The 27,713-nt window shown below is 46.8% G+C and overlaps 1 protein-coding gene across 1 annotated transcript; it reads left to right on the forward strand.

The window, feature by feature from the left end:
- On the forward strand, positions 1 to 27,375 carry LOC144150125 (glyoxylate reductase/hydroxypyruvate reductase-like). The gene is made up of 8 exons (XM_077681952.1): positions 1 to 191; positions 9,411 to 9,538; positions 12,505 to 12,577; positions 12,841 to 12,957; positions 13,389 to 13,561; positions 16,717 to 16,876; positions 20,786 to 20,916; positions 26,196 to 27,375. Exons 1-8 carry the CDS (start codon positions 121 to 123, stop codon positions 26,315 to 26,317), a joined length of 975 nt encoding a protein of 324 aa, XP_077538078.1. The 5' UTR covers positions 1 to 120; the 3' UTR covers positions 26,318 to 27,375.
- The last annotated feature ends 338 nt before the right edge of the window (positions 27,376 to 27,713 follow it).

Here is a 27,713-nt window from a genome sequence, read left to right on the forward strand (position 1 = left end):
GCAGCCGGAGCCATCAGCAGAGAGCACACAAATCAGCAGGCGTCCGCGGTCGGGTCGGCGCTTCGTTGTTCCCCTCAGGTCCTGCATTCGGAGCGGCAAGGTTCTCGCACAAGCTCAACCATGTCCCGTCCGCTTGTGTACTGCACGAGGCCCGACATCCCTCATCAGGCCATGGCCAAGCTGAAAGAACAGTAAGTCGCCATTTCAAACGCCTTCGCGAGCGGCCGCCGCGGTGTTCCAAGCGATGTTCCACTCATGTTGGTTTGACAAGTTTAGGTTATTCGCGTATCTCAAATGCCCGCCGAGATCGCTCTGGAACGTTAAAAATCTGCCGCCTATCGTACGCGACGAACCCATTAGCCGATATGTGAAATTCGGTTAAGCGGTTATGAAACTCGCGGTTATGCAACGTTGCGGCGGCCGCGCAAGATTTCGTCTGCATCTGTCAAACGTTTAAACGAAGCCCGCCAAAGTAACCGTATCGCGCCAACTTCACAACGTAGCGTACACCATCGCCTGCTGCTACGAGCGCGCGCTTTAGATTGGAACATTACATTTTTGCTTCGTGTTCGCGCTTTTTTTTTTCTTTTCTCTCGAGTACAGCACAGCCCACATCTGGTTCCCGCCGTGGAATGTATGACAGATCCAAATCTGATCGCTACACTGATTGTTCTTTTTTGTTTTGCATGCTCGTGTGGTCGAGCGCACATACAAAGCTGCTCGCAGCGGCCGGGGCGTCGATTCTCGGCTGAGCGCGATATATACATTCAGTGGAACGGAAAACGGCTTGCCACGCGCGCACTGAGGGGGAGGGGGGGATCGCGAAGGTCAACTGAATGACAACAGTTCGCGCGTTCTCTCCGCCTCGACTTCAGACTCCTTGACACATTTACTATCCGCGCTAGCCACATTAGTTATTCGGCTGAGCCGTCTAGGTGGGTTTATTTTAGCGGAGCCCCGTATGTAGCGTCGGCTGCAGCCGGGGTTAACGGTCTTAGCGCGGCGCGCTTTTGACGTTAACATCGCTCCTTCCGCCCCCGGACGCGTCTCACGGCGCGCAGAGCTAGAAAAAGGCAGCGCCGGTACTACTGCTACTTAGTAATGCGCCGGCTTCCTTGTGCGTGAAATACATGCTCGGCGGCCTTGAGTAAAGATAAGAGCGCATTCGTCGGCGCTATACGCGCGTCTGCGTCCAGTGCTATACTCCTGTTTTTTAAGAGCGGTTCGTTTATCTGTGTTTCTAGAGGCCTTTATCTCACGTAACAACTCGCCTCTGCGTCAGAATGTGCGTTTTTGTTTCTAAATACTTGTGCGCTGTGCAGTACTACCGCTTGTATACACCCCGCCACCCTCTGTTTTTTTTTTTTATTTCCGGAAATAATACTTTTACGTTATGAATTTTGTGCTGGTAAGCGCTTCAGATTGAAGTGCGGTGCGTAAAGGTCGCAATCCCACCTATCCTATCTATCTAAAAATTAGTACGGAGACCGGTTTTAGTATTGTCGCCGTCGGCTGATTATGAGCTGACGCTCTAGAGTAGGGGGCTTTTGTCTTTGAGCTCTCCGGTTTAACAGCGAAGCTCGCTTGCCAGGAGACAACCGACCCGCCTCCCGTCTTCCTTTCTTTTTTTTTTTTTTTTTTTTTTATGGATATGTATACAACTGTCGTGAAACAATCGTTTTTCGCTGCGTATAGTTTTTTTTAAACATAAAATCGTGCATTTTGAACTTGGGTTGGGGGTGCTTTTTTGCTTTTGTTCTCTGCTTTTTGAGCAGTCAATCGTCCGCATTGTTTCAGAAGCTCAATATTCCAGCGCTCCTACGCATTTTTTTTTTTGTTTAAAGACGGGCGAACGATGAATCACGAGCTCTCGAGAGTGATCGCACTGCTTCGTCGTAGCGCGCTCGAAGACAGACGCAAGACGAATCACGGGAAGGTTTTTGCTTGGTTTCGCGCTGCCGTAACTCCGCCACCGCTTACGACGAACAATCGGGGTCAACGATTGTTTGCTCTACCCTCTTGAAAGCCGGCGCGACCTCGCCTTTCGCTGGCGCTTTCCCACAAGTGCCTGTTGTTGCTCCGCATCGAGCGCGAAGCGTCTTTTTTGTGTTGGCTCGGCGATGTAATCGCCTCCCGCGCTCAAGGCCTTTTCCTGCGAGCACCACCCGCGACATTTGCTCCCTCTCCCCCCGCTACCTCCTCTCTTACCTCTGTGAGAGGCGATGTCGTCTCTGACCGAAAATACCAGCAGTGGCAGAGAGCTTGCCCCCGGCGTCCGTGCTGCGGAGAGGGGGCGGAAGCGGGGGGCATCTTTTGAGACATCCGACTGCAGACGCCCGTTTTGGGCGGACCTTTCGCCGTCGGGGCTCGGCGCTGCGGTGGCGTACGTGAGGGGGAGCAGCACACGAATTGGCGCGCTGGGGATTATGTACGGCTTCGGCGAAGCAGACAGGACTCAGTCGGCGTCTTGTTCGGCTGTGTCGTTTTTGTTTTGAGAGGACGATTGAGCTCGCGCGGGTGGGAGGTTTAGGAGAAGGGAGCTCACGTAAACGGGGTCACCTTCAGGAAGAGCCGCGTCTGCCCGTTGGGCTGCGCGCCCAATTCCTGGTTTTTATGAGTGCGCGCGTTGGCTCCGGTTCTTTCGTTTTGCCTCGTCGTAATTTGTCAGTTGTGTCTGGCGTCTGCACGGTTGGTTTCACTTCGAAGGGGGAAGTCTGCGAAGCGTGATTTTCTGATCTGGCTTTGGTTTTTAAACGCCGTCCTTGTTGCGTTCAGGGATTCAACCAGTCACAATTAATACGACACCTTGTTTGTTATCGCCCGTAAATTGTTCCTCGTTCGGTAATAGTTATTTGGGAAACGAAACCTTAGGGTGCGGAGGCTGAAAAGCATAGCGCCGTACAGGAGAACGTACACGCAGGACAAACGCCGAAGATTGTGTAGCCTCTTTTCAAGCTTTATTTGGTTGAAGCGTTACTTGGCTACTGCACCCACTTGGCACCTTGTCGCTGGCAGGTTATGAAACTATGTAGCTTTTTATACCGAGCCATCTATCGCATGTAAAGGGCGCACCGCGTCACAAGGGGCAGCTTGACGGTGAAGCAAACTTTACGGCACCACTTCATGTAGTGTATCACTCCGCCAAAGCGCCGGACCCGTGATGTCAGTGCGCGCGCGTTTTGAAAGGGGTTTGCTATGAATGCGTGATATCGTCTGCCTTGTCTCACGCAGTTTGTTTGTGGTCACTGGAGTCGTTTATAAGCATATTAAGTTCAAAAAGTCACGGGAACGGCTCACACCATGTTCAAAATATTCCCAGTAACGCCCTACTTGCGCCGCTCGGAGAAACATCCGGCTACGGTGATAAGGCACAGCGGTAACTTCTGGTGCCGTTCTTAAATTAAGTTGTCGCCGAGTATAATTACTGCGATGCATGTCATCACTACTCGCTATAATTCTCCCAAGACAAAGAAGTTTTCGTTCAAATACAAAATCGTAGATGAATTGTGCCCAAATTTTTTCCCCCATGAGAGTTACATTATTTTGTCCCGTTTATTGTGCGTTCGTTCGCGGACATCTAGGCGAGAGTTCCGTCAGCATCGTAGGTGTTGCTCATAGTTTTGTCTATGCTCGCTGAACTTATTGCGGTTTTAGCATCGCGACGAAATTTTATAAAAAGAAACTCACCGCCTAATAGTGGCATTTACAGGTGACCCTGATAATGATCGTTTGCCTTTCTTGACTGAGTCGTATGGGGTTCAGGCTGTCACCGACCGTTACGTGCGATCATAACTGGAAATTGCGTATGGCTGTTTACTCCCCAGTTTCCCCCTCGCACATAGATAGCGGGCACTTTTGGAGCCAGCGACCTTGAAGCGTCCTTGGGGCCTGCCCTTGATTAGCACTTTATGGCGTCACGCAACGGGAAGGACCTGTCCGTTGCGTACACACGTGAGGGTTTTGCGACGTTTCGCTTTCAGGTTGGCTCGCTTTTTGTATCAGCGCGTCGTCTTGGCCAGCTTCTTTTGGCAGGTGTTTGATGTGCAACTCGTGGGCGCATACACCTGGATTCGTGGCGCGCGAAATCGTGATGGGATCCTGCAGTAAATCTTCGCAGTGAAAGGATTTCTAGGCGATGTGAAGCGTCTATCACACCCCTTCCCACATTGGTGGGCCACTAGTGGTCCCAGTAGTGATCACACATTAGTGAACCGCCAGTGAGACCGCACGCGTCCGCCTGCATCCGCGCGTGAGGAGGGTGAGGGTGACCACCACCCTCACGGTGGGGCGCGCGCTTGACGGACCGTCTTGGTAGGAGTGGGTATCGCGAAAATAGCGCGCTCTTGACAGTGCCCAACACTGTTACCGCAATGCGCATTGTCGTTTCAGAGCGGAGCAACATTATTTTTGCCGAAGCACCGAGACGTTCGATCGCGCGCGCGTTTTAGAGCGAAAGCTAGCTACTACGCTACATCTTTCAAGGTCATTCATCGCGTCGCCTTGACCTTCAGCCGCCGCCGAGCTGTGCCTTTCTATATTATAGCTTCGCTCGCTTGCAGCGTACGTAGCAGCTGCCGCATCACACAACTAGGCGAGGGTGAAATGGCAGCGCGCATGCGCTCTGTCGCTCTGCACCTCCTGGGCCGTCTGTGCACGTGCTTCAGCGCAAGCGAACCACGTGGCTAGGGGACGATCAATAACGGCTGCTTCACAGGCGCTCGGAACCTCAGTGTCGCGATCGATGGAGCGGCGGCTGGGCTGCATGTGCGTGCGTACCCTTTAGTGCAGGCGAAAGGACTAGACGGCAGGCTGCGAGCTCTAAAGCAAATACAAACTTTCGCGAATGACTGCGTGCGTAGTACAGTTGAAACTAAATTTCACGAAACCAGATTTTACGAAACCCGATTTTACGAATTTCCCGCTTTAACGAACAAAAGTTCGAATTCCCCCGCTGTTGCCCATAGGCTTAATGCTTTTACGAACCCGAAATAACGAAACCGAATTCGCCTCCAAACCCGAATTAACGAAGCATTCTGGGAAAGAAGATGCATAGAAAAAGAGTTTTTTTTCAAAATTTATGGCGCCTAGATCGAATGTCTGGCGCAGTGTGTTGGCAGCGTAGGAGCGGGGATGGACGCCGTTGACGGAATTCCTTTAGAAGATCGGCGGCATCCATCATGGAAGTCGTCGATCTTCTGAGGCGAAGGTTCGCTGGGGCACACGAAGGGTCCAGAGTACGATTGGACTTCACTCGCCAGCTACGAGAAGTGTGGGCTCCCGCTGCCTACGAAGCGCGCGCAGGCGATAATCGCGAACTTTTTCACAAGGCAAAAAATTTGTAGTTCTCTCAAGCAAAATTTGTCGTTCACCGGATTTTACGAAGTTCCCGATTTAACGAAATAATTCGCGGGTCCCGGTGACTTCGTTAAATCGAGTTTCAAGTGTATTTGCTTTCGCTCGTGATAACTAGCTAGTCTAGGACTGATAAACAAACCTCAGCCATTTTTTTTCTTTTATGCTGCCTGTTTCAGCTAGAGTAAAGGAAGGGGAATGCTTAATAAACCTTTGCGGCTAACAAAGCAACTGCGGCGGTTAATCACGAAAAGGAAACTGCAGTCAGCTGCAGCGACGTTGGCCGCGGTAGTCGGAAACGTCCGTCGCGTCGCGGCTCACGGCTCTGATTGGTGCCGGACGGGCGCATGCCCAAATACGTATCGCGGATGAAAGTTTTCCCCCCTTTTTACATGAAGCTGTGTATGGCTATCACCCGCAGGGTCTCGCGCCGGCGGCAACATTTACTCAGCGACGTGAATAAATATTCACAAAAAAACAAAAAAAAAAAAAAACAAAAAAAAACATGGCGATCCGAGGGCTTCCATATTTTGATACGAGACGGCTGATATTGCCCCTGGAAAAGTATATCTTCTTATCACAGCAACAGTATTGGTACTGCTTCATGTACGTTTGACTGCGTAGTTGTATATATATAGGACGAATTAAGGAAAGACGATGAAGAAATTTACTCGCGAAACACGACGCGTTAACCAGTTTGAGATGCAAATATAAAGATAAATACAAAACTAAACGACATTCCCGCGGATTAATCCTTCACGCGGTTATCGGTACGCTATTTATTTTTATATTGATATGTTTTCTTCCCCCCCAGGAAAGCGTATATATAACTGGTTGTATTTTATGAGTAAAGCCGTTTGCTCTCTTCTTGTGTATGGGTTCCGTCGTTCGTCTTCTGTAAACACGTAGCGCACATATGTCTTCCCAGCATCGCATGTGTGTTTAGAGGTGTAGACGACGTTTAGAAGATTAGTGTAAGCTTTGCCTTTGTAAGCTGTCTTTCCCGCATTGCGTGTTGCGCAGTGAAGCATGACCAACTTCGGAGAGGGAGTATGGCTAGCCCCACTTGACACTCTTTACAAGCGCCGCCGCCTCTTTCCCGAGTCGTTAATACTCCTTGTCACGCGTGGCGTCTCCCCCCCCCCCCCCTCCATATTGCGCAATGCCGCGCCCTCTATGGAGGCCACCTATGCGGCGCACTAGACACTTCATTTCTCTACTCACCAGTCACGCGCGTCTTTAGTTTGTGACGTAGAGATCGGACTACATGTCCTTAGAATTCAGTATAGCTAAACTCCAACATAGCAAATGCCACTGAGCGCCAACTTCACTGGACTTTTTTCTTCATGAAAGGCTCTGGTTTTTTCTCCTTTCCAAACACCAGCCTTGCCAGCGTTCAGGATCGTGGGCAAGAGTTTTGGGCAATACACCGCAGAATAGGCTTTGGGCTTCGCCACAAAATTTTCAGTCCACTTGTCCAGCATTTTGGGAAACGTATACGCTTCACATTAAAAAATTTGCCACGCATCTGAACTCGCTTTGCTGCAATTAATTAAAGGGCACCAAAAGGAAATAGCATTTCGGGCGCCCCCGGGGCAATCCGCCTCTTTCACAACCCCACTGCGCATGCGCAATCCCCTAGCGGCCAAGTCCCTAAGCAGTCCAGTAGGGGCAGCAGACGACATTCCCCACAGCTCCCGCACAAGCGGGAAGGGGTCGTGGTTGTATTTACATCGTTTGATTTTTTGTGTGCGCTCGTTGTGCGCGGAACAATGCCCACAACTTGTGCTGCGTTCCGCTGTAACTCGGAGTGCCGAAAAGGGAACGGTGCCGGCTTCTATCGCTTCCCGTCGGCCGCACGCGATCGGCTACGGCGGCTTGCGTCGCTCGCGTCGGCTCGGGTGATGGGAACTGTAGGCTTAGCATCCTGGCGGATATTTGATCGCTGCTATCTGTGCAACTGCGAATGACAATCCGCAACACAACTTTTCACTACACTATCATACCCTTTCTCGCATGTGGAACTCTAAGTTATAACTGCCGTTTGAGCGATCGGTGACCAAGACATCTGCGTAGCCTGTTTCGATGCTTCCGCGCAGGTATCGCCATCTCTCGGCTGCTCGGCGCACCGCGCGCCGCGGCGACGGGTCAGCGTAGGCTTGCATCGCGGCAGATATATCTGATCGCCGCTTTTTTTTACTTTCTCGCATGTGGAACTTTTTAGCGATCAGATTGATTCAGAAGAGCAGCGACAAGCGCGGTTGCTACCGTGGTCTGCGCCGGTTCGAGCCGCTGAGTCAGCTGAGTGTGCCGAGCTGGCAGGCGCGGCCGGCGTGTGCGCGGACTGTTTCCGAAGGCAGAAAACGCTTCACGATTGCTTGCTTTATCCATTTCTTGCGAACAAACGCGCAGAATCTACAAATTCAGCTCAGCGATCGTCGTAGTTGACCATGGTGCAAAAACTGTGGGCGGAGCGACGCCGACGACGCATCTCATGCGCGCATCGGGCCGTCTCAAATTCACGCGTACGACTAGTGGCGACAGTCGTAACGATCAGTCGCATGCGAATCGCGTGTACCAATCGTACATGTGTCCAGCGCTTAAAGGCATTTTGCGAACTGGCGATCGCACTTCATGCCAGACGACTCCAAGTACTGCTCGAGCTGCCACTCGGACGGCACACGGATCTGTCCGAGATTTCTCTGCCAGCCCTCATTCAGTGATAAGAAGCCGCCTGGTATTATGTGATGACCAGGGGCTGTCGTCTTAAGGCGTTATAACACCAACACAGAAGAAAAACTTCGGCTGCTCCTCGCCGTAATGTGGGATTGCCGTGCATACAACGAGAACGCAGCCGGAGGAAACGCCGGCAAACCCTACGGCTTCAACTTCCGCTAGGCACGCTAGGTGGCAGCACACCGCAATGAAAGAGGCGGATTGCCGCTTCCTCTCTTCGTTCCCGCCCCCACACTGTTCCTCCCCCTTCTACCGTTCTTCTGCCCTCTGTTGTGCCTCTCCCCTGGTGCCTTACTGTTTCCCGTCTTCCTCCCGTCCCATCCTCTTCATCACTCCCCTTCCAATGCCCCTCCACTCATTTCCCTCCCACCCTCTGTAGCCCCTCCCCCTTCCTCCAACCCTGTCTCGCTCCTTACTTACCCTCCCCCAATCTGCCCTCCAGCCCTGTGCCTCTTCCACCTTTTTCCCCGCATGTCTTTTCCCTGCCTTTCTCCTTATGCGCTACTACTCCTCCTGTCGCCCTCATATTGTATGCCTTTCTCTCCTTTGTTCTCTCCATCCCACTTCCCTAGTCTCCTTCTTTCTCCAGCTTCACTCCTCCTCCTCCCATCCCTGTCTGATCTCATCCCCAGTGCCTCTTCCTCCTCCCTCTATCCTCTCATCTTCCTCTCATTCAATTTCCCCGCAGCTCCACTTGCACCCTTTCCCAGCACTTCTTCACTATGCCCTTCCCATTCCTCCCTCCCCACCTCCTTTCCCTCTACCTTCTTTATTCCCCTCACTCTTTACATCCCACTTTTCTCCTCCCCTTCTGCACTCTTCCCCTTCCCAATCACCCAGCAATTCCCTGAGGGTCGGCAACCCAGCAGGGAGCGAACTCACCAGTAACACTTGTTTACACAGACACAAGCATCTCTGCATTTAGGTGGCCCAAGAAAGACTTGTGTCTTCAAAGAGTGACAGACGGTTTGCATAAGCCAACCACAGAACAGTTGCCTAGTAGACTACTGCAGGTATGACGAATACAAGTAATGACATGGGCTAATAATGTGCTACCCTCTGGGTATATGTAACAGTTTGGCAGGCCTCAGACTATGCGTACAGATTTCCTATTTTTGACCCTCCTGGTGCCTGCACTGTTCTTGTAGTTGATTGATTGACCAAACTGCTTGAATGACCAAAATGGTTGAATGTGATGCGAATCTGCACGAACTATGCGTAAGGACAGGAGGAGGAGGAGGAGGATAAACATATCTTTACTGTGGGAAAAAGTTGCGCAAGGACAGACCAATTGCAAGTGCTGACTCTGTGGCCGGGCGCAGCTGTGACGTGACCCACTGGGACAAGGAGGAGCCCGTGCACTACGAGACCCTGCTGTCCAACGTCAAGGGCAAGGATGCGCTGCTCTGCATGCTCACCGACAAGGTCGACAAGAACGTCATCGCCGCAGGTGCGCTGCTTTCTCTCGTGGCGCCTGGCACGTGTGCGCAGTTCGTGTGGGTCACAAGGCGACGTCGTCGCCGCCGTAATCCACTCCTGACTTTCAAGTGGGAGATGTACGGGATTGAGGGACATGTGGAGGATGAGTAGGTTCGTGGGTTTATAAGCAAACGCTTCTTCGTATTTTAAAGGGGCCATTAAGACAAAACACAAGGTTGGTTCGTTCAATAGATTGCCTCATTAGAACACCACCTCTAACGTAAACTTCGCTCAAATAAGCTGTACAATTAGGAAAAAAGGGAAAGGCGATGCGACCCACTGCCTCATTTCCCACAACAGAACCTATGATGTCATACCAGCCAGCTCTCCGATTGACGGAGGCGGGCAAAAGCAAATGCAAAATATGCAAGGCTTATAAGCTTGCCGAACGAGCTATTTGCGCTTAAATTTAGGGCACATTCTGTTTATATCAGTAACAATGGTGGGACAAACAGTGGTAGTTACAAAAGCACATGTAAACATAGAAATACTGATGCATACTGCTGTTGGTACTGCGTGCACTATGCTTGGTTTCGATGCACAGCACTGGGGGGCTTTGGGGTTGTCTCGGACAACACTAGCTGATTGACGCAAGCGTTACAAGTCTTACGTGACCATATTTGTCGAGCAAGCACTATGTTTCACGAAACAATTATTTTCTCCCTAAACAGAAACAAGCCAGTTTTAAGCACGGTACAAAACAAACCAAAGGCAGAAAACGGCTTGCCGCAGTGTGGTGGCGCCATCTAGGTTCACTAACTGTAAAGAAGGTTTCGCAATCGGCTGCAAAGCAGTCGGTTCCCGTGATGTCATTGCAGACCACGAAAACACACAATTTAGCTAGAAAATCAAAATTTTAACTTAAATTGATTAATTTTACAGTGGATAAAACATCAAGTGCTGGAAGCACTATAAGACATGAAATATTTCGAATAAAACAAACATAATTTGTCTGCATGAGCCCTTTAGGGGCCATAAAAAAGTACAACTTTGTTTACTTTGAAAGAACTAGCCTTTGGCGGCTCATTTAGTTCCGGTTCAGCCACGATTGAAAGACGTTTTTTTAGCCGAAAAATGCAAGAATATTGAAAAACCGTCAATTCAGTGTAATCGAGTTGTCCTTTTCCGTGATGTTTATCTGCATTGGACTGCTTTTTCGCAAAGCGTAATTTGTCTCCGAACGCTGTACTCTATTTACCCATTGAAGGATATCGATGCACAACTTCTCTGAGAAATGGCTTGTACGGCGACGCTGCATATATATACTTACACTCTCCAATGGCTAAGTTGTGTCTGCAGTGTCTGTAGACAAAAGTCGAGGTGGTAACATGGCTTTGCGCTGGTAGGAAAAGGTGCGAGGATTTTTGTTTTTGAAATTTACTTCAATCTCTCTAAATGAGATCCTGGTCAAGGAACTCTCGCAGAAACTGTGATGGCATGTTTTTGGGTGCTCTACAAATTTCCGCCCAGATTTGCTCATTACAACAGTTGTTTTATCCAGCTTCCTTACTCAATCAAAATGTAAAAATAAAGAGATAATCCACGCCTTGCTCAATTATTGCTAGTGAATTTGCATGCAGGAAAATATTACACATCATTATTATAAATGAATTGTTACACATTACAAATTACAGGCATTATTATAAAATTATTCATTTCCCATATTTAATCGGCTGGTTGCAGCATTGCGTTACACACATGATATAGATGGTTTGTCTCCCTGCCATAGAGGCTGTGGAATAATTAGGCACACATAAAGTGCAAGAAGGTGGTGAATTGGGCGAGTTGGAGTATGTTCATGATGGTCAGCGCAGACTAAAACAGGACAAGAGCGTGCGGTCTTCTTGTGGAAGAATCCACAAGGACAAGCCAGCGCTTGTGTCGTCCCTACTCTTTTTGTCCTGTTTTCGTCTGTGCTGACCATCATAAGCCCACATAAAGGCTTACCGGCTGGCTCATTTTCAATTCGTATGCTCTCACTTGGGTTTGAATAATATAACCTGTTGCTTTGTCGTGTCGAGCAACAACAAAAACGACTGCAGAGGACACGTTCTAAAACATGGACGCGAAAGTGTTACTCCGGCTGTAGGGTGCTGCTGAGTTTAAGAGAGAGTTGGACAGTTTTAGTGTTTCAGGGTGTGCACCTACAATGCTTTCCAATGCTCGCTGGGTAACTGTGCTGTTCATCGTGTGGACCTGGAGCTTTCTTCCCCTGATGTTCATGCGAGTTTATTTTCAGAGAGCGAGGGGAAGGCGCTATGAAACTGTATTTTCACTCATATAACCTGCACCAATAATGCAAAAATTTCAGTGGCAAAGCAGGGGTGCGGATAATACGTGGTTTTTTTCTTTAGTGCAGCTTCAAGGCAATGCGCATTGTGCCGGGAAGCTATTATGCAGTAACATTGACTAAGCCTTCCATGGCAGCGATTGCGCAAAACATCAAGGACAAAGAAGAACAAACAAGGACGAGTGCACTCCAACAACTGAATTTTATTAGTGAATTGTGATGTTTGCCTTGGAACCAGTCTATTCTACTTGCGAAATATACGCTTTTTCTGTCTACATAGTATGTGATGCTTGAGCAGTAGCTTTGGTGCAGCCTTTCCTGTGTCAAATGTGCAGGCAATACGCAAGGATGTTTTTTCTTTTTCCCGGCAGGCTGAATGTGGGGGTGCGAAATAGATGCAGGGGCAGGTTATACAGGCGAAAATACGGTATACGGTATGCTGTTTGTTGCTCTTTATTTCTGAGGAGAGTTCGCTTTGACTTCAAGCGGTTTGTGTCTCTTGTTTCCCTTTAGTGTGGTGTCGTCAGTTCCAGACAAGACCGGCGAACACGCCGGAATCGTGGAAATACGCCTAGCAAAGTTCTCACGTACATTTTAAAATTTTGACTTTTTAAATTAATGAGAAACCTGGTATGAACTCATTTCAGGGGACAAGCTCAAAATTATCGCAACCATGTCTGTGGGCTTCGAGCACATCGACTTAGAGGAGTGCAAGAAGAGGTATGGGTTATTCTTTACGTATCACTTCTGGTTGTCTTATTCTGCATTCAAATACAAGCTTGTTTTTGCTAAGAGATGTTGCTATTCCAGAGCTCAAGCACATGATAACTCTGTTAACAATGCATGCTGTTTATGGTGACAACATATGAAATCATAAATTAAACTGCTTCTTTGTTTCGCGGTCACTTGTAGCGATATATATGTTTGCACGACAGTGCAATTTTCTTACCCACTGAATGGCTTTTCAAATATCTTTTTTGCAGAAATATCATCGTGACCAACACTCCTGACGTGTCTTCCGAGTCCGTCGCGGAATTGACCGTTGCCCTGGCACTAGCAGCGGGACGGCGGATCGTGGACTGCGCGAATGCTATCAAGGCGTCAGTATAACTCAATCTTTACCCATGCTTTTTGGCAAAAAATGGCCGGAAAAACTGTCAGGGTTGCCGCTTCTTGTTTCATTTAGTTGCACGTGGTCTTGTACATTTTCAGTTATATTGAAGGCTTAAACAGGTACATATGGTGAAGCTCGAATAGGGGCCGATTGTAGTCTGTCTAGACCTGGACAGGATAAATCGAGGATTTAAGCAGCTGTGCAAATGAAAAATCTAAGCCCAGTGATGGTAGTGAAGGAACGCACCTGCGTGAGTGCACCATCCGGCGACGAAAGGTTCAATGTGTGTGGTCGGGGATAGTGCGACAAGGTTTAGAGGGGAAGATTTTTGTGTCTCATGGTCGGTCAGATATAACTGAGGCCATAGTGGGCACTGCGAGCGTGAAGGTTCACCAGGAGGCCCTACGTACTGTGCAGGGGTGAGTGGATCCACTCGTGGGGCCCCATGTGGATGTGCGGCCAGGGGCTGCACAATTCTACCGTGGGCTTCATCGGCATGGGCCGCATTGCCCAGTCCGTCCTGAAGCTCATGAAGGGCATGCACATTGCCAAGGCCATGTACTACGACAAGTTCCACCCCATCAAGCCAGGTGCGCAGCTTCTTCTGGACTCGGGAAATCGGCAGCAGCATCGGGGACCTTTATCATTTGCCCCTTCTGCTTTCTTTAGAGCGAAAGCTTTGTTAGTGGGACCGACAATGTCCGGTCATAAAACTAACGTGTTTCTCCATAGACCGGTTGGTCGACCGAAAAGCTCTGCTTGAACACATGGTGCATGCGTGAAACCAGGCTTCTATTCTGTCAAAACAGTTACTTGAAAATCATTGAAAAGGAGCGGTTCTAGATAAGACGATGCACGCATCAATCAGGAAGGAGTACAACAGTATACCTTTATCTCATAAGCCACCTATCAGTATACATTTAGATCATTTGTAGATGCGTGTACCTAAAGGGGCCACGCAGACAAAGCACAAGTTTGGTTCATTCAAAAGATTGCCTCGTTAGAATCATACTGACACCACTCTTAACATAAACTTCGCTCAAATAAGCTACATAGTTTGGAATGACACCACTCTTAACGTAAACTTCGCTCAAATAAGCTACATAGTTTGGAAAAAAGTGATTGCCCATGCAACCCACTAGCTCATCTCCTGCAACAGAACCTATAATGGCATACGTGCGCCAGCTCTGCGATTGGTTGAGGCCGGCAAAAGCAAGCGCAAATTAGGCAGGGCTTATAAGCTGGCCAAACGAGTATTTGCATCTAAACTTAGGGCACATTCTTTTTATAGCAGTAAAAATGGTGGGATAAACAGTGAGCGTTACAGAAGCAGACGTAAACATAGAAGTACCGATGCGTGCTGCTGTTGGTACTGTGTGCACCATGCTTGCTTCAGCTGCATGGCACTGCGGGGCTTTGGGGTTGTCTCAGACAACTCGCCGATTGACGCAAGCGACGGTGTCATACGTGACCATATTTGTCGAGTGAGCACTATGTTTCACAAAACGATTATTTTCTCCCTCAACAAAAGCAACCTAGGTTCAAATACGGTCAAAAACAAAGCAAACGCAGAAAACGGCCCGCTGTGGTATGGTGGCACCATCTACGTTGACTAACGGCAAGCAAGTCTCTGTTTCACACCAAGTTCAGCTTGAAGACCCGTTCTTATGATGTCACTGCAGACATCGTTAAAACACGCAATTTGGTGGGAGAATAAAAATTTTAGCTTAAATTGATTAATTTCTCAGTGAATAAAGCATCGTCGGCTTCCAGACAAGCACAAGGGGCGCTCTTAAACATGAAATCTTTCGAATAAAACCTTGTCGAATAAAGGGGCCTTGTCGGCATGGCCCCTTTAAGGCGCAAAACATCATCGCTTGGGTTCGTTCACCATTTGCGATTTGGGTCTTTAAAGGTTTGGCGATCAATCGGATGCACTTTCAGCGAAGGTTTGACTCACTTGTAGCTTTCTCACTTCTCTCAACTTGCTTTTAGCGAGGGATGTGGTAAAGTTTTACCGTTCTCAGCCCTGATTTGGGGCTAAGTTCTTGAGCAGAATGTCTGGCATGTAGCTTGGGCACAGTTATTAGGTCATTACAGCAACTGGGACCTGCGTTTTCAAGAGGCCTCCCATTCTCCAAACCATGAGGCGGAGAGACGTCTAGCAAGTGTGTTCGCACTCCTCAGTTTGTCAGTGTGCGGGCATGTGTGTGATACAACTGACCTCTTGTACTTTTTCCCTTTACCTATACTATGTATTGCTCTTGCGTCAATAGTTATTTTGATTAATATCCAATCAGGTAACTCTCTATTCAGTACTTGCTTCTCCTCGAATATGTGTGAGCATTGAGTGGGAGTATGACTAGAAGCTCCCTTATAGTCCTCGCTATTGTGCGCTTCCACTGCTATTCCAATGCTGAGGGGACTTTATTCACTACAAATTTTTTCTCCATCAATTTATATTTAAAGGCACCCTCGCCACCTGTTGGTAACATTCGGCATTCGTACACCAACCTAGCGGTTAGTATCTCACTTCTCACGTGTGCCAGCTACTGGATGCCCCACTTTTAGGCGACTGGCCGGAAGTTTTATCCAAAGCATTGATGATTGTTGATTTAAGCTCTGACCCATGGTCACAGCTTGAATTTACGTTTTTTGCCACCATGCTGAGTGTAAACACGATTGAACAACATGCTAATGCTTGCACTGGCTTCGTTGAATGTAGGTGTGCAGTCGATCATGATGCCACTTTGTCTAGGCTTTTCCCAGTGGCTGAACTGTACGCAATAAAGAAGGATGCGTGTCATTAATACTGTCTAAACGATGCACTCATTGAGCAAAAAACACATGCTGGTTACTCTCACAGGACAAAGTGCCCGAGGCAAGCCTCTCCCCAGTGGAAAAGAAGCTAGCCAACAGATTTTATCCAGTCTGATCCTTATGGTGTTGGAAAGCATGGAAAACTAAAATGTTGCGTAGTCTTTTGAGGAATTCGAACATGCGTCAGTACAATCAGATGGCTTATTTTCGATTGCTCACTGGTAGACACTCTCCTCTTAACATGCTTTGCACTTAGCTGGTGGTACCTCGTAGTTCACAATCGTCTCACCATTCGGGGGCACATCACTGTTGCATGCCAAGCCTATTTCTACCACAATGCTCTTGAGCTTCCTTAAAGGGGCCATAAAGACAAGATGCAAGCTTGGTTTGTTAAAAAGACTGCTTCGTCTTGATAACAATAATAGTAATTGTATCGCAAACTTCAAATAAAGGTAATCGAGACATTAAGGAAAACAGATGAAATAGTGGCGACGTCTCTATCAAGTCACAGAATCTTGCTTTTTGTGATTGGCCACCGCGAAATGAAGCCACCGCCGAGAACCATGACTGGGTGAATATAGTGGGGCCTCTTGATCGTATCGCTTCAATGTTAACGGGCAGTTAACTAACCTGTAAATATGTTTTTAGAATTGACTCATACAGTATTATGTCACTCCTGCCACTCCTTTCACTTTAGCGCTAAATTTGAAAGCTATTTCACTTTTATTGCATTTTTTGGTTAAAAAGATCTCTTTTGTGGCCAGAATGAAACTGAGTTAGTTACCACAGGCTAGTTCTTTCAAACCCCTTGAAGAGTCTCCCATAACACAAAGAAGGCTCTGGTTCCGATAGGACTACAGCACGGCAGTGCACGCGGGTTAGTGTGTAGTGGCTGTGTACATGTGGTGCTCTCAATTTCTTGCAGCGGAGGAGATGGGGGCGACGTACCACTCGGTGGACGAGGTTGTTGGCCAGGCTGACTACATCATCGCGCTGACCAACCTGAGCGACGAGACCAGGGGCATGTTCAACAAGAGCCTCTTCTCCAAGATGAAGAAGACCGCCGTCTTCATCAACACCAGCCGGTATGCTGTGCCTGCCCTCATCCTCTACGGGCCCATTGCGAAACTTCTGGGGATGCAGTACTTGAACAGGGAAGGGCTGGCTGTCTAGGTCAAGCGATTCTGTCGTAGAGGCTTGGTGTTATATTGCAGGCATTACACATAGGGGAGACTTGTGATCTGACAGTGGTAGTTGTTGAGGAACAGGATCTCTATTGGCTCGTGATGAAGATTCCCCCCTTGGCATGCCGCTTTCTCCTTTTCCGCAACAGCAGCTTCACACTGCCGTGCACCTATATGACTGCAGGGCGAGAGCGCATCAGCTGCTCATTATTATAAACAGAGCCTCTGGTGCAACCATGTGAGTCTGTGTGAGTCTGCTATTCAAAAGGCTCCCAGCCACGGTGGCCACTTTTATGATGGAGGCGAAAAGCAAAAACTCCCGTGTGCGAGATTTCGGCGCACGTTACAGATCCCCAGGTGGTCGGAATTAATCTGGAGCCCTCCACTACGGCACGCCTCATAGTCTGCGCTGTGTCGGCGCGTTAAACCCTACAATCAATCAATATTGAAAAAGGCGTAGCATGGAAACCATACACTTTACGTTTATTTTGTGAGGTGGTGAACCTTGTGCGAGTGGTTCAGGGTGATGCAAAATGACACTGCGCGATGCGACATGTGGGTCCAATGCTACGATAAAGGGATTTGCGCACAACACCAGAGCGTTATTAGTTTGCCTTAGAATTTATTAGGATGTGTTTTTGTACAGAAGGACAACCCTGTTCTCTCCCATTCAGACCTCTCTTCCCAAGCATTTGCTTCAATATCTGACATCTGTTGCTGTTAAAGGGTCACTAAGACACAGAAAATGCAAACAGCCTGGCTGTTTGTCTTCCGTACAAACATTATACTTGCTTGCAGGGAATCTGCAGGTGATCAAGAGTGTTTTTAGAAGGGAAAAGGTTTGGGCGTGTTGGTTCATCGTCAGATGGAAAACAAGCGCTAAATAAAAACACAGGACGAGGAGTGGACGGGACAAGCGCTAACTTTAAACAAAAAGTTTATTGCAGAACCAGCGCTAATAAACACGTCTGGCTAGCATGAAGAGAGGGGGGAAAGGAAAGGGAAATATCAAAAACGGTGGGCGAAACAAGAAAAACAGTGACGTGCCACCTATGACAAGAAATCCAATTCTCAAGTTTCGATAAAGCTACAGACGGCCTGCTGACGCATAGATCCCCCGACCTTGCTATCTCTGCCGCTTCCACAATTTCTTTTGTCAGGCCCGAGCGGTGAAAAAACAAGACGGTTGTTTGGTCGTACAGAGGATGACACAGGTTTCCCGAGACACATTTTTTACAGTGAGCAGCCAGCTGGCCGTCGGTGGCAACGCTCCTGACCTTGTTCTTGTGCTCTTGGAGGCGAACGTTTAAGCATCTGCCGGTCTGGCCGATATAGTGTCTGCCACACGACAGAGGAATTTTGTACACAACGCTACGTCGGCATTTCATAAAGGTGTCTCTGTGCTTGATGGCGCAGATCGGTTTCCACGCACGCGTGGGACAGCTCAACCTGCTCAAAGCCAAAAGCTTGTTAGGTGCCGTGAACACGACCTTGACCCCTGAACGTTGCCCAACTTTCTTGAGATTATGCGAGATTTTATCTAAGTATGGGATGACTGCTATCTTTTCTTTAGCTCTTCTTTCTTTGTCCTTTCTCTGGTTTTCTGCCTTCTGCTTATCGCTCAAACGAGAGTCAATTTTTCTTTTGCGATGCAAGCCTTCCGTGACGGAAACAATGACCTGCCTGGGAAAATCCGCGGCTTCCAAATATACCACCTGCTTGCCAAGGCTTTCATCCACCGTGTGTTGGCGTGACTTGCTGAGAGCGCTTGACAGGAAAGACAGAACAATACTCCTCTTGACCAGCTTAGAGTGTGCCGAGCTGTACGGCAGGGGCGGCTTGTTGGCTCTAGGCTCGTACACCCAACACACGTGATCTTCAAAACGCAGCCGCAAATCCAAAAACCTGATGTTGTCATGCTCGGGCAATTCACACGTAAAAATGAGCGGCGTAAAACAGGCATTAAAAGCGGCTGAGATACGCAACACAACAGGGTGAGACAATGATAAAGCGGCATCAAAGCTGTTCATGACAGAAGGGTCAATAAAACATGAAGTCTCTAAAACAATTAAAAAGTCATCGACGTATCTGAAAATTTTCAACACTTTAAGCTCACCTAGCCGCTGAAAGAGGGCATTGTCACAACGGGCTAAAAACAAATCACTTAAAACTGGTGCAATGCACGACCCAATACAAATACCCTGCTTTTGCAGGTAAATGTTACTGTCAAATGAAACAAAGGTTGGTGTAAGATAAAAAGGTAAAAGCTCCAAGAAACCGCTCGTGCTCACACCACACGCGTTCTGAAATTCGACCGCACCGAAGTCATCAATGGCCGCCTCGACACTGGACAGCAAACCTTCATGTGGCAAAGAATAAAACACAGAAAAGGCAGTTAAACTTGCATGGTCATTTGTTTTGAAAAAATCAATTACGGCGGCAGAATCTTTTGTATGAAATGGGTCGGCAACGTCCAGCAACTTAAGCTTGTGCTGCAAGAAGTCTGCGACACACTTTTGCCACGCCCCTGCCTCGTAAACAATCACGCGAAACGGGCATTCCACCTTATGATCGAGTCTTTGCCGCAACAAACATTTCAAGAGAGACATTGACGCTGTTCTCTATTTGCTTGACAGTTTTCATAAGGTTGAGCTGCTCACACAACTGCTTAGCGCTGGTCCCGTCGACTCCTCGTCCTGTGTTTTTATTTAGCACTTGTTTTCCATGTTTTTAGAAACTAGCAAATAAATGACGCATTGTCTTCACCTTACTTTGATCTTTTTGTCGAAGCTTATGTGATGGAGTGAGAAAAAAAATTATATCAGAGGTTTTGAACCCTGTGGCATTGCCCTACAGCCGCAGCCGTCTGTGTATATGTATGTAAAAAAACTGATCTAAAAAGTAGAAATATTTCGCGATCTGCCAGTTTGTTTTAATCTCACCAATTATTGTGGAGATTTTGGAGTCCAAGGCCATCTAGTCTAGGTTGAAATTCATTGTAGGATCGCTAGAGAATTAACGCTAAAAATTCTCCACAATATTTTTTATTCGAGAACCGGCATAAATGCAAACAAGTACGCTTTAAAATGGGACGCTTTTGCTGATCATCATCATGATTATCATCATCGAACCAGTTTTCTGCATGGGCAACTCCATCACCAGGGCAACCCCACCAGGAAAGAAAGCTGTACAAATGCAGTCGTTAGGCATTTCGCAATGGTGTCGTTGTGCATGAGCATCCATGAAAGAACGTTGATCACAAAGGTATGCATTCCTGTGGTCATGCATTGCATACCGTCCTTTTTGGGAAGCCACCCTTACAAGGGTTCAGGGAATGTCACGGTACACACAGCTACTGGCAGCTGTGGCTGACAATAAACCACCGACTGCGAAAAGTGGCTTCAGTTCATTTTTTTAAAATTAATTTTATGGTCCTTTCAGCCACATCATTGCAACGAGCATGCATGTGGCTACAGAGTGGCTGTGGTCTGTGCAAATCTATGGGCTTGTTGTTGTGTTGTTTAGATGCAAACCGCCCGTTGTTATTGCCTATAGTTTTCTGCATGCATGCTCCACTGCGGTAATCTCTGCCAATCTGTCTTTCTGCATACACAGGACCACTGGATTTTCCTTACACCTAGCTACATAAAGCTTCTGTTTACATTAATTTCGCACTAATGCGCTATTTGACGATTTCTGGTAGCGACTGCGACAGCCGATAATGCTGTGCCCTTCAGACATTCCTCAAGCTGATCGATAACCCTTCAGGCATTGTATGATCTGATTCGTTTGGCTTTCTCCCCTTTACAGAGGCGGCGTGGTGAACCAGGATGACCTGTACGACGCCCTGAAGAACGGCACAATCCGGGCGGCTGCCCTTGATGTGTCCCTTCCTGAGCCCCTGCCCAAGGACCACAAGCTCCTCACCCTCAGGAACCTGAGTAAGCGGCCGTGCATCTGCTGTGCGAGATGATCATCCTTAGTTTCAGGCACCAGCATGGAAGAGTTCTGTGAAGTAATATTTGATATCCACCCAATGCAGCCATATGGCTACAAAGGCTTCATTGATGACCATCACGCTTTTTATTTCTTGCCTGTTCTTTCTCTTAGTGATATTGACTGTGGCTGCACTTAATCTTTTAAAAACGCGTTCGTGAAGTCAGGTTTGAGTTCTCAGACGCATTTTTTTTCTGTAGGTAACAAATTTGCCAACACCTTGAGTATGCTTCCACAATATGAAATTCCGTGTAGTGCACGCTAATCAAAGCGTTTGATTCCGTTCACAACCACGCAGCTTGTTTTGTTTGTCCTAATTATTCCCATACCTAGAGTGTAACTCAAATGAAATCTAACCTCGACCTACCAGATTTAACTGTCCGAAGGAAACTGGCGCAACTTCTTTTTTTTTTTTCATATTTTTTCACAACTCGTCAATGAGGGAAGACCTTATTTCACAACCATCACACCACTCGTCATGCATTGATCTCCAGCATAGAGTTTCCATTCCTCTTTGCCGTATGAAATTCTCTCCAGGTGCCTTCTTACCAAGAACATGTGCCGATTGGAACCAGCTTCTCTCTTCCATTGTAACCATTCCAGACCCTTTGTTGTCCACACCTGTGATTGCTCAGCACTTTTTGTAACTGTATGCAGTGTTCGTTTTCTGCTCTTTCCTTTTGTTTTCTTTCTGCATATCCATTTCTTTTTTAGTTAATTTCTATTGTTTTCATTGTCTGTGCTCCTGAAATATCTTCTTTCTTCTCTTTTTTTTTTGCCCTCTTTTTTTTTTCCCTCGATGTGCTAAGAAATGCTGTTACCCACCCCCTCTGTAACGCCCTGTGGGCCATAAAGGCACTATTCTGATCAATAGATAAATAAATATGAAATCGTAGTTTGTTTGTACAATGTAGAAACTTTCTTAATTGGGTTTAACGAGTTTATTGGGAGTGCAATCCATGTGATTACCCATTCCACTGACAAAGTTTAGAGAAAGGAAGGAAGGAACCCAGCAACAAATGCTAGTTGATCTTTGAAGGTCACCTGCACTCAAATTTTTGACAACATAAAAATAATGTCCCCTAATTGGAAAATAGGTAAACTAGAACCCATTCACAAATCTGGCGACACTGACTCCCCCAACAACTATCGCCCCATTTCCTTAACTTGTGTTTGTTGCAAAATGCTCGAACATATCATTGCATCCCATGTGTTCGTTCGGCCATCTGGAATATAAGTTTTTCTTTACTAACCAATATGGCTTCAGGAAAGGGTTGTCGTGCGACATGCAGTTAATTGTTCAAGTTCACCACTGATCTGCATTCTAACATGGACAATAGTTTACAAACTGACTGCGTGTTTCTCGACTTCTCGAAAGCATTTGATCAGGCCGCCCATTCACGTCTAATATCAAAGCTATCAGCTTTTTGCCTAGATTCATTAATGTTATCATGTTTTCGAAACTTCATCACGTTTCGTCACCAGTTCACATTTGTCAACAACTTTTCCTCTCCCTTTTCTGACATGACTTCTGGTGTGCCGCAAGGCAGTGTCCTGGGTCCTTTACTTTTTTTAATATTCATTAATGATGTTGGAAAAAATCTAACATCTAGTGTGCGGCTGTTTGCTGACGACTGCATAATCTACCGTGAAATAACTTCCAGTGATGACAATCTTGCCCTCCAAAAAAGATCTCAATCTTCTTTCCAGCTAGTTTAAATCATGGCTAATGACACTAAACTTAAACAAATGTAAAATAATGACGTTTAGCCGTAAACGTAATGGCTCTGACTTCCCCTACACGTTAAAAGGTAACTCACTAATACGAACGTCGACATACAAATATCTAGGTATCATTCTAACTCCCAATTTGTCTTGGTCTGACTACGTCTTTACTATTTGTGCAAACGCATCTCGATCACTTGGCTACTTACGACGCAACTTACGCCATGCCCCATCAAATGTTCGCCAACTAGCATTTCAAACTTTCGTTCTCCCACAACTGGAATTTGCTTCGCCGATTTGGTCAACACATCAAAAATATTTAATTGACATGATTGAATCCATCCAAAATCGAGCTGCTCAATTCATAACTCAAAATTATAACTGGCATTCTAGCATCGCACAAATTAAACACCAATGCTGTCTCCAGCCATTGTACACACGTCGATCTGTTGCAGTCACATGCCTTTTCCATAAATATATTTACGCCTCGACAACACTACTGTTTAATCTTCAACGCCCATCTATCATGTCACGTCGGCTGTACAACCGCTGCAGCTTTTCATGGATTTACGGTGCCACACATGCTTTTAACCCTTTCAGAATCTAAGTACACAGGTGCGTACATTTTAATCCTGCAGTTTTTTACAAAAGAACTAGTTGAGCATAATTTTGTATCCTGCATCTAACAATGAAGATTTTAAGGCCATTTTGTGGCTAAAGATTAATACACCCCTAAACTAACAAAATAGCGACGCACGCGAAGGTTTCAGAGAGTGAACTTTTTCAACTCTTTCTCTCCCTCAAAAGAATTGCAGTCCTAAATATACCGAAACAATGCACATCATACAAATGTATACGTACGTGGAAGTACTCAATGCAACTAAATGCTCCTGACCTCTGTCACCCTATGTACACAATACTGTACATAGCTGTAAGAAAGACCTAAGATTGTGTTGGTGTCAGTAACCTGCCAACTCATCTTATTTGGTGAGTTACAGAGCGTGAAACAACAAAAAAAAGTTTTTGTAGGGGGAAGTCACGAGTGGCGTCCGAAAGGTGAACTCATTTGTGCTCCCACGTGCTTATACCCCTTTGGAACGTCTGCCTGATCATATTGCATCTGTGTCATGTCATGTAACCTTTAGGCGCTTTGCAATGTGTCCGACTATTATGCATCTTTACTTTCCACAGACACTTAGCCTGTCTGTATTCTTTGCTAGTTGTCTGTTCCTCGCCATCGGCAAGTGTCCGAAATTTAAAAATGCATTTATAGGCTTATTGTGTCCTGTATGATGCTGTTTATTTTTGATTATATGTAGACATATGTGCAGTGATCAAACCAAATTTTTGTTGACGCGGCTTCATGTTTCGAGGCTTGCGCATATGTTCGATTTTGTGTGTGGGTGTGTGTGTGTGTTTGATTCAGTTTACTTATTATCTGTTGTTAGTTTTGCCTAGCAGTGTCTATAATTTGTGCGCTCCCATTGTTGATATTATGTACTCCCCCTTACTCTATGCCCACCCCGTGGGCCCGTAGGGTATCTTGAATAAATAAATAATTAGATAATAGTACACATAAAAAGAGTGCAAAATGCAAAATACTACGTTTCAAACATGAACGCGAGCGCCGCAAATGGCTCACAACATTGACGTTTTTGGAACTGAAACTGAATAGAAGAGGCGGCCATTACCTGCGGCCGGACGTGACGTATGTGATGGAACAGAAGTGGCTGCGCTAGAACCGGCGGCCGCTCAGACCCGCCTTCAAATGCGCGTGGTAGCTTTGCGTTCTGCACTGTTATTTCCACCGGAGAACTTCCACTAACGTTTACTCAGGATATGGAGTTAGGCGCAATTCCGACATCGCGTTGCTATCAATCGAAATGAAGTAGACCGTACAACAGTCATTTTTCCATCAGAATAACTGCCGTTGTAGCAATCCTTGGCATTGCGAGTAAAAAAGCGGGCCCTGATTTACAAAGCTAGTTGCTCGTACGATATCGAAAAGCAGCTTTGGTTTGCCGGCGCCTCGTCTGTCACATCACTCTCGTTGAAGGGAATAAACCGAACGAGGGCAGAGATTAATCACTATTTGTACTATACATTACGTGCAAACAGCTTCGTGAATATCGGCCCAGTATTTTTAGCCTTGCTGCACATTGAGAATCGAATTACAGAAGGGATCTAAATCTATAAGCCAGCTTCTACAGCTAAATGGTGCACTAACACTAAAAAAAATTACCTATCTACCTCTGTTTTCTACTCTTACCAGAGACATGTGCTGTTGAAAACATTTTGCTTCCAAGTAAACTAAACCTAGTGCACTACAAAAGCAAATACTTCATTTGGGAATTGATAAGAATCAAGTTTATTGTTTATGAGAGGGGCAGTTTTGTTAGCTTCTGCACTTCACGAAGACTACGGTGGATGGTTCACTTAGCGAGCGAGGCAAAGGTCACACAAATGTTTATGCCCGCAAATACAACTCCAGTTAGGTCGCGAAACTTTGGGCAGGTGTAAGGGATGGAGGTGGCGTTGGCCCAGGCCAAATATTGCAAATATTGGGCGCGGAAGTGCAAGTGGTCAAGAATTTATAAAAGATCCTTTTATTCTGTGATAGATGCAATAGGAATGACAAATGTAAGGCACATGTGCGTGTTGCGCTATTTATTATTATTTTTTTTTTCAGTATAACTGTTATTTCCCAGTAAAAAGAGTTATGCTAGCTCTAGAACGTTCGCAAGCGCGCGTATAGTTTATAAGCTTCTAATCTCTTTTATTGCACTGAAAAAAAAAAGGTGGATATTTCTACCTATGCGGTTAGTTTGAAACATGTGATGGCGACGGCGGTACAGCGCGGTGGTGTAGCAGAGAAACCCGGGTGAATGCATCCCTGCGCCCGGCAGAGCACCGTGCAAGTTGCCGGAGAAGCGCGAGCTCCACGGTACAGGTTCCCCAACCTCCATCACTGGCCACTTGGAACTTGTTCCGGCGACTCTCCGCCAGGTGCAAACGTCGTCTGCATGGAGCTACTTTGAACGACGGTACCTAGTGTGCAGTGTGCTTGCGAAGCTCAGAATTTCGCCAAGGTGATTTTAAAAGCTTAATTAGACTGCTTATTTGGATCAAATTTGGACAAAGAATAATTTGAGTGCAGTTGGCCTTTAAGAATGGGCAGAGTCAGTTGAACCTTCTGAGTACCATGGAAATACTTTCTACCTGCTAATGGCAGCATCCCCGTTAGGGTTAACATGTTTTGGGGTTGCGGCATTTGTGCTTGCACAGCAATGTGCCAACGGAACATAAGAGCTCTGTTTAAGTCAGAATAGCTTTCACACCTTGGACATGACATCATTAGTCTCACGCGAAAGCTTCGCTTTCAGCAATATCCTTTTGCTAAAATCCTGTTCTCCCACATAGTGGCTGATATTCCATACCTTCCCACCTCCTGTCACAAATATTTTAGCACTGATGGCCGGAAATGTGTTTCTCTGCGCAGTTATTACTCCGCACATTGGAAGCTCCGAAGTCAGCGTCCGCATTGAGATGGGCTTCCTGGCTGTCGACAACATCATCAACGTCCTTCAGGGCAAGCCGACTCGCAGCAAACCGGTGTCGTAGAGAGCGGGGCCAGGCCAGGTGGCGGAAGAGGCCAGACAATCACTTCACTGGTAGCCACCACCAACACCACCTCGACGTGTCCCTGCATGTGCTGAGTTCGAGCTGGAGCGAGAACAAATTGTTGGTTCCTGGCGATGTAGACGCCACTGATAAAATTGTCGGTGTGTTGTCCTGAATAAGTTAATACTGCAGCAGGCTCTTGGGCCCTCCCTTTCTGTCTCCCGCTTTCCTGCCTACATTGAATAAAATTGTGCCAAGCTGTATGTTTTCTGCAAGCTCCGGTCCCCACATGAATTTCTGGCTTCTTGTCCAAGGGCACTTAAAAGGACCCTGCAACATTTTTTTCCAACTTTTTCCAAAATCTTAAATGCTTGTATACTGTAGTCAGCCAACCCATCCAGTTTTTAGATTTGTGAGCTATAAAGTTCCTCAGCCTAAAATTACTGCTCTGTGCCCATCAGATAACTTGGAAACTCGCTCAAAAGATTTTTTCTCTTTCTGGTCTAGGTGTTCATTGACCGCTGGGGTTACGTCGTTCCAGCTGTGTAGCAGCTATTGGCCGGCTTTCCTTGAGTTGCAGCAATGAAAGCATTCGACATCCACTTTAAGGAGAAAGCCACAAAAGCAAAACGGAAACGGAAGGCGTATCTGCTGTGACGAGGAAATCGTGCTTTCTCCATGCTGGCGATAACTGCAGCTTTTGCGGTGCTTCCAGACTCAGAGGAGTGAAAGCTTTTATCAGAAGTGTTGCAGAGTCCCTTTAAGAGTAGAGTGGTAGGTGCTACTGAGAACTCTGTTAAATTATTCCGGAAAAGGCAAGGTCAGGGAGGTTTTCTAAAATTGCTTGTCACTTTTTCACCATCCTTTTATCCTGCATACATCCTCGCTGAAAATGACTCAGTGCTATTAATGGCAACACTGTCGTGTTGAGGCGATCTTAGTGTTGCTACACCCTAAGAATGCTTCTGTGTTGATGAGCATGTTTCAGATGTGTAGTGATGTTTTCCTTTTGTGAGGTTGTGACTTGTTCTGAATAAACTCACTACATTGGCGACAAATGTGTTGGTGCAATCCTCGTTTAGCTCTAGATTTCAGCAGCAAGCTGACTGTTGCTCTATTAGCTGACATGACAAGAACTGGTCAAGGTGCGCAAGCAGGGCGATAGGGTGCAGTAAACGTTGCAGTCGAGAGTTCCTGTGCATGAAAAAGTGACCTGTGATTGGTACCGGCCGCTTCTCGGAAACACTGATTTTAGGTGATGACTACCAAAAAGAATGCATTTCTGAACCGTTTAAACTAGCTGCAGCAATCGAAGAATACCTTGTGGAAGCAGCGTGCATTCGTGTTTACAAAGCGTCTGATACATCGCTAAAGGTATGTGCTACCCTGTGGTAGG

Source organism: Haemaphysalis longicornis, unplaced genomic scaffold (genome assembly GCF_048455015.1).
Source record: "Haemaphysalis longicornis isolate Haplotype H1 unplaced genomic scaffold, Haemaphysalis longicornis Haplotype H1 scaffold_8, whole genome shotgun sequence".
Classification (NCBI taxonomy): domain Eukaryota; kingdom Metazoa; phylum Arthropoda; class Arachnida; order Ixodida; family Ixodidae; genus Haemaphysalis; species Haemaphysalis longicornis.

What these genes read in the sequence shown, in the direction of transcription:
- LOC144150125 (XM_077681952.1), top strand. Translation starts at nt 121, where the DNA reads ATGTCCCGTCCGCTTGTGTACTGCACGAGGCCCGACATCCCTCATCAG. An exon ending in TTAGAGGAGTGCAAGAAGAG is followed by an intron (nt 12,578 to 12,840) that starts GTATGGGTTATT and finishes TCTTTTTTGCAG; the next exon opens with AAATATCATCGTGACCAACA. An exon ending in GTTCCACCCCATCAAGCCAG is followed by an intron (nt 13,562 to 16,716) that starts GTGCGCAGCTTC and finishes AATTTCTTGCAG; the next exon opens with CGGAGGAGATGGGGGCGACG.